The 7500-nt window shown below is 36.4% G+C and overlaps 1 protein-coding gene across 1 annotated transcript in view; it reads right to left on the reverse strand.

Annotated features, from left to right (window-relative positions):
• The window catches only part of LOC103524185 (chaoptin-like), a gene marked incomplete at its 3' end in the record, with an annotated part of 45219 nt that overhangs the window by 1854 nt on the left and 35865 nt on the right, over window positions 1-7500 (reverse strand). The window contains exons 7-8 of the mRNA XM_026832630.1: window positions 6789-7500; window positions 3565-3715 (exon numbers count right to left, since the gene is read on the reverse strand). The exon at window positions 6789-7500 is cut by the window's right edge and continues 476 nt beyond it. Of these exons, the coding sequence (XP_026688431.1) occupies window positions 3565-3715; window positions 6789-7500 (863 nt within the window). The remainder of the gene's footprint in view (window positions 1-3564; window positions 3716-6788) is intronic.

Raw genomic sequence — 7500 nt, forward strand, 5'->3', positions numbered from 1 at the left:
CGATCTTGATTGGCTATTTTTTTTTTTTTTAATCGACCAATTAGATTGCTTAATCCGAGATTTAAACTTAAACGGAGTTTAAACTCACTTCCTGAACCCGGCCATTAGAATTTACCTATGTAGTACACGCTTAGGTACCAGAAAAAATAAATTGAACTCTACACGTTCGAAATGATACGGCCATAAATCATGAGAAATTTTGCAGATGAAGAAAAAACCATATGGGATTTTTTCTTTTTTTTTTTAAGAAAATATTGTTGTTGTTGTTGTTGTTGTTGTTGTTGTTGTTGTTGTTGTTGTTTTTTTTTTTTTTCTTTCTGAAACAATATTTATCTACCAGCTAAATTGGTTCATACACCAAAACACCCTGCAGGGGGAAGTAAAAAAGGTTTCAGAAAAATTAAAATTTTCCTTTCCCATATGTGTTATGTGTGTGCTCCACTTGAAGTCTTGAAGAAAAAAAAATAAACATTTCCTTTTATATTCCTCTTTTTCTTAACCTCCCTCCCTCTTGCTCTCCCTTTCTCATTCTCCTATCTCTCTCTCTTTCTCCCCCTCCCTTTCTCTCCTTTTCCCAGTCTTTCTCCTACCTCTTTCTATGTCTCTTTCTACCTCCTATCTCTCTCTCTCTCTCTCTCCTATATGTATGTTTCCCCTCTCCCCCTTTCTGACACACTCTCATTCTACCCCCTCTCTCTTTCGTTCTCTCTCTCTCTCTCTCTCTCCTATATGTATGTTTCCCTCTCCCTCTTTCTAACACACTCTCATTCTACCCCCCCTCTCTCTCTTTCTCTGTTTCTCCTTATCTCTTTCTCTCTCCCTCTCTATTTCTCTCCCTCTCAGTTCTGCATTCTGTTAATCGTTTTCTAACAACCCGAGAGCTGTCTGTAACCACAATATGTTTAACATCATACCCTCTCTCTCTCTCTCTCTCTCTCTCTCTTTCCCTCTTCCTTTCTTTCTCTCCCTATCTCTTACTCGCCTTCTGTCTTTGTCTTTCTCTGTCTTGCCCTCTCGTTCTTTCCACGCTCTTACTCTCTCTCTCCCCCTCTCTCTCACTCTTACCTATCTGTGTTTTCTCTCTCTTACTCTTTCATTTGCAATTTACGTATAGGCTGATGATATTCCCTCTTCCTTTCTTTCTCTTTCTCTCCCTATCTCTTACTCGCCTTCTCTCTTTGTCTTTCTCTGTCTTGCCCTCTCGTTCTTTCCACGCTCTTACTCTCTCTCCCCCTCTCTCTCACTCTTACCTATCTGTGTTTTCTCTCTCTTACTCTTTCATTTGCAATTTACGTATAGGCTGATGATACCTCTCCCCCTTTCTATAACATCTTCTTTTTCTTCCCTCCCTCTCTCTCCCTCCTGCTTCTCTTTTCTTAGAAAATTTCCCTTTCTCTCTCTCTCTCTTTCTTTTTATTTTATCCTATTTTCTTGTTTTTGTTTTATGTCCTATAATAATTAGTATCTCTTTTCCCTTCTTCTTTCTTTTCTCTGTTCTTGCCCTTCTTTTTCTTCCCTCCCTCTCTCTCCCTCCTGCTTCTCTTTTATTAGAAAATTTCCCTTTCTCTCTCCCTCTCTCTCTCTCTTTCTCTATTTTTCTTTATATTTTATCCTATTTTCTTGTTTTTGTTTTATGTCTTATAATAATTAGTATCTCTTTTCCCTTCTTCTTTCTTTTCTCTGTTCTTGCCTCTATTTTCTCTCTCTCTTTCTCTTTCATCATGTTTTCTTGTTTTTGTTTTATGTCCTATAATAATTAGGATCTCTTTTCCTATCTCTATCTCTCTTTCCTTTTTCCCTAGTCTTGGCCTATTTTTCTTCCTTTCTCTCTTTCTTTTCCTTCTTCTCTTTTCTTCTATTTCGTCATTATTCTCGGCTTGTCTTTATGTCCCTACACTCATTAATATCTTGTTTGTATTTTCCTTGGATATTTTTTCTTCTTCCTTTTGAACCCAGCCATGTTGTTTCCACTGACGTTTTTCTCTCCTCTTTTGCTTTTTACTTTCCTTATCCTATAGGAAGGAAAGTAATGTAATCGGGTCAAATTTTTCCTTCCTTCTTATCTTCCGATGATTAACCTCTCCCTCCTTCTCCATCGTCCATCCTTCCTCTTAATACCTCTTCCTTCTACTCCTACATTCTTGTTCTCTCCTTCTTCAAATCTTCACTCTTCTTCCCCTTCTTTGTAGGCAGCTATAGGTATCTATTTTCTGGACAGAATTAGGTATGTGTCTATATCTTTTCCTATTTTCATCTCTTTCCTTTTTCCCAAGTCTTGGCCCATTTTCCTTTCTCTCTCTCTCTCTCTCTCTCTCTCTCTCTCTCTTTCTTTTCCTTCTTCTCTTTTCTTCTATTTCGTCAATATTCTCGGCTTGTCTTTATGTCCCTACACTCATTAATATCTTGTCTGTATTTTCCTTGGATATTTTTTCTTCTCCCTTTTGAACCCAGCCATGTTGTTTCCACTGACGTTTTTCTCTCCTCTTTTACTTTTTACTTTCCTTATCCTATAGGAAGGAAAGTAATGTAATCGGGTCAAATTTTCGATGGACAGTTTTTAGTGTCGAAACACGTTTTGAGGTCCCTAGAGCCTAAATCCAAAGTTTCAGCCATTGGTCCATGTGTGTGTCTGTCTGTAAACAAAATATCTCGAGATCTCTACTCTCTCTCTTCTATTTCTCCTCTCTCCCTCTCTCTCTTTCCTTCTCCATCTCACTTCCTCGCTTATCTCACTCCTCTCTTTCTTTCTCTTTATCTGCATAATTATTCTTCTTTATAATCTTTTCTTTTTCTTCTCTTTTCTCATCATCTCATATTTCTTGACTATAGTCGTAATCATATCTATTATATTATTCTCTGTATTCTTCAGAACAACGAAACAACTTGATGGGAGAATATTATTAATTAAGCTTCTGTTGTGGTAGTGGTAGAAAGTCCCAGTCTCCCAGTTTTGGGGTAAGGAGAAACAACTGAGAGGGCATAGAATATTATTAATTAAGCTTCTGTTGTGGTAGTGGTAGAAAGTCCCAGTCTCCCAGTTTTGGGGTAAGGAGAAACAACTGAGAGGGCTGTGGTTCGAATCCCACAGGTGACCTAAATAACTACATAATATTCCGTTCAAGTTTAAGTGAGAAAAATAAATAGCTCATCCCCAAAGAGAATTTAGATAAAAATTGAAACTACATAATATTCCGTTCAAGTTTAAGTGAGAAAAATAAATAGCTCATCCCCAAAGAGAATTTAGATAAAAATTGAAATATTCCGTTCAAATTTAAGTGAGAAAAGTAAATAGCTCATCCCCAAAGAGAATTTAGATAAAAATTGAAATTTAAATTTTAGATCCATAGATACTTTCTAAATTACGAGCATCTTCATTTAAATGAAGAGCGATTGTGCCCTGGTGTAGAATGTTTTCAACTCTTCTTACAATCTTTTGTCCAACAGGTACTTTCACCAGACATAGGTTTAGATTAAATATGTTATTTGTAAATAGAAAGTAATAAATAGTTACTTTACGTCCGTTATTCAGCGCCGCCCATATCGAAAGAGATAATTTCAACTTACCTTTGAGAATAGTGGTGCCCAGGTGTTGCAACTTGGTCACATTCGAGTACAGCGTTGCCATGTTGAGCACGGACAGTTTGTTGTAATATGTTGGTATGTAGCTCACTCTCCATTCTCATCAGCAGTATGCAGCTAATTTGAACATTTTCACCTGAAATAAGGAAGAACATTTTTATCAATCCTACACAGAGTATTTTCGTTGTATTTCGCAGAATTATTATTAAATATTATTTCCATCTCTAGAATTCCAGATGAATAGCGTCGTTTTGAGTTGAAGATCCCCTGGAGTTGATCGCCTGTGGGAGAGATGAAAGAAGGAGTGAGTTTTGGACTTTGGAGTAAGGTTATTGGTGCCTTTTCAAATGCTAATCGCTGATAAAGTGAGCTATTAGTAGTGCCTTTGATCGCCTGTGGAAGAGTTGAAAGAAGGAGTGACATTCAGAGTGAGATTTTAATAGTGCCTTTTCAAACGCTACGCTGATCGCTGTAAAAGTAAGATTATTATTGGTACCTTTACGATCTGGTGACAGTACCTCCACCCCCACTGTTCAAGCGTTGTACACTCGTTCGCGGGAACAACAACAACAACAACAACAACAACAACAACAACAACAACAACAACAACAACAACAACAGCAACAACAACAATCCAGAAGTCAGTCTCCTTGATAAAGCCTACAAAGTAGGCGAAACCCGAGTCGGATAGAGAAACAATCAAGTACCCAAAAACATAGGTATAACAGTAAACGGTAAGCATAAGCAATAACAGATGAAATATTTAACAGGAATATAGGAGTTATTCTTGTTGAGCGTAAAAAAATGAATCAATATCCTCACAAAGCTTCTTCGTCTTCTCCTCCTTCTTTTCACTATTATTACATTTGGAATTCGAAATAGTTAACTTAATTACAGCACAAGGACTTTAATTACACGTAATTTTCTAGTGCCACACCAAAGTGTGATTAAAAAGTCACAAAATGAAATAATTATTGTATAATGCTTCGACTTCTAAGCAAAGAGATCAAATTATCTCCTGAGAACACGTTTCATGTCGAATCAGAACTTGAGATCTGAGAAATCAATGTCAAACTTAATGGCAGCAGTGGGAAAGAGTCTGAAAGACGTGTGGACTTTCAAGACAAAGACAAAGTGGAGAAAATACTGGGTATTGGTACTATTGACATTGAATTGATTTTCAGTGAACTTTGTGGACAACTCATACAAAAATTGAATCAGTCATCTTGAAAACGACACAAGTGCAATGGCCAGTCAATTATGTGAAGAGGTTCCAAAACCTGCGAAGGAAACTATACAAAATGGTGTCGATCGGTGGAAATTTCAAGTATTTCAAAGGTGTTTTTCTAGGAAACATGTCCCTTCTTTTCGTCTGGACCAAGAAACGTAGGTAAGACTCTACTCAGAAACACTGGTAGGCTATACAAAATATCATACAACAATCAAATAATTCTGACTATTTTTCCATTTGTCATTTCAATTTTCATTCTCGGCCACATGGCCAGTCAATTCTGTGAAGAGGTGCCAAAACCTGCTAAGGAAACTATACAAAATGGTGTCGATCGGTGGAAATTTCAAGAATTTCAAAGGTGTTTTTCTAGGAAACATGTCCCTTCTTTTCGTCTGGACCAAGAAACGTAGGTAAGACTGTACCCAGAAACACTGGTAGGCTATACAAAATATCATACAACAATCAAATAATTCTGACTATTTTTCCATTTGTCATTTCAATTTTCACCCAGAAACACTGGTAGGCTATACAAAATATCATACAACAATCAAATAATTCTGACTATTTTTCCATTTGTCATTTCAATTTTCATTCTCCGAATCGCCTTGCCGAGTAATTTTATCAATTATTCCACTGGAACGGAATATGCAATATGCTCTCTGTTCATAATAATCCTGATAATAACTTATTGTGAGCTATTGGTGACCTGAGCAAATGGATTAAATGTAGAATTTATAGGCAGAAATGAATTATTATAGGAATGACTGCGGATACAGAATTGACCGAGGGATAGCCAATATCCATTTCTGATGAACTTTTTGATTATAAAATGACTGCGTTATCTCTCTGATAATATAAACAACGGTTTACAGGGGCATATTATAAAATAAATAATTGCAAAGAAGAATACACTCTCGATATCCTGGATTTATAGGCAGAAATGAATTATTATAGGAATGACTGCGGATACAGAATTGACCGAGGGATAGCCTAGGTATATCCATTTCTGATGAACTTTTTGATTATAAAATGACTGAGTTATCTCTCTGATAATATAAACAACGGTTTACAGGGGCATATTATAAAATAAATAATTGCAAAGAAGAATACACTCTCGATATCCTGAGCACAACATCCTGGTTCAAACAATTTATCTTCTCTTATTCTTATTATCATCAGCACAGGTCTTTATCATAAAAACGAATGATTTAAAAACATCTTTAGACACATATTTGGATACTATTCTTCTCTTTAACATCAAAATCTCGAGACTACTCAAATGTCCAAGAAACAAGTCAGCCCGTCAGCACTTGTGTTGCTGTAAAAAGTCCTGGGCAAACTTAATCTTTTTAAAGTTCGTTCTCGGAACCGCTAGCTTTCCCCTATTCTGTCCAACTTCTCTCTTCGTTTTCCGGACGATAAGACCTTAGCAGTTACAAATTACAGTTCCCTCTATCAGACCTTTCTTTCGCTCTCTCTCTCTCTCTCTCTCTCTCTCTCTCTCTCTCTCTCTCTCTCTCTCTCTCTCTCTCTCTCTCTCTCGCTATCTATCTCTCTCTCAAAAAAATCGAAGTATTATAGAGGTCAAACTACATTTTCCTCCAGGAATCAACTCAAGTCTTGATCCTGTATGAGTTATAACGCCCCTGAATCCCTGAACTTATCAGCAATCTTGTTCCAATTAAATTCAAGCACAGACTTTATTATTTTCATTATAAACTTTTTTTTCATACCGGGAAAAGTCACTTGCTTTCTGCACGTTACAAGTTTAGGGAGTCACAAAGTCAGTCGATTGCATTTTGCAAGTTATGGTTACAAACTCGGTGATTAGCAAACTACACAATCTTGCAATTTAAGTTCTGTAGTGAAAGGTTAGCAACTGGAAATGGGTTCAAAAACCTTTGAGGACAATTCAATTTTCTTTTCTTTTTCAAAGTGAAAATTTAAATAGGCCGCGGGTTCGATTCCCGCCCGGGGCGGATTTTATCCTGATTGTAGGAGATGTCCAACTTTTCTATAATCGTGTTGCTGAATACATCTCGAGGGAGAGATCTCAACCGGTTGTGACTGATGTTGAGAATCCTTAGTTTAAAACTAAAATAAAATTGCTCCCCAGTTAACATTGATATTTCATTGAATGACAAGTCTATGATCTGTAGGTTTGGCATTCCGATGAATGTCCTCTTGACAACGACAGCAATATTGTTGTGCTCCAAAGAAAGCAACTCCAGAACATCCAGGTTCCCAAACGCTGTCGCATCTAAATGTTTGATTTCATTGAAATCTAAATACAACTTCCTCAAAGAATCTGCGAATGTCTGTAGGAAATTGACAGGTACTTCTTGAATTCGATTGTTACTTAGATCTAATGATTTGATATAGATTGGAGCTTGCTTTTTGTCATTTTCATAAAGATTTGTAATATAGTTGTTTGATAAATTCAAATTCATAGGTGTTTGTTTACTCGTTATATTACTGAACACGTTCAAGTTAAAATCTTTCAACTTGTTATCTTGTAGATCCAACTTCACCAAATTGGGAAGATTCACGAAAGCATTTGGATAAATATATTTTATCTGATTAAAACTGAGCACAATATTGAGCATGTTGTTCAAATTCTTGAAACTTGTTGTCTTTATTGATTTCAACAAATTATAACTCAACGTGATAGTATTGAGTTCTTTCAAATT

Source organism: Diaphorina citri, unplaced genomic scaffold (genome assembly GCF_000475195.1).
Source record: "Diaphorina citri unplaced genomic scaffold, Diaci psyllid genome assembly version 1.1 scaffold5, whole genome shotgun sequence".
Classification (NCBI taxonomy): Eukaryota; Metazoa; Arthropoda; class Insecta; order Hemiptera; family Psyllidae; genus Diaphorina; species Diaphorina citri.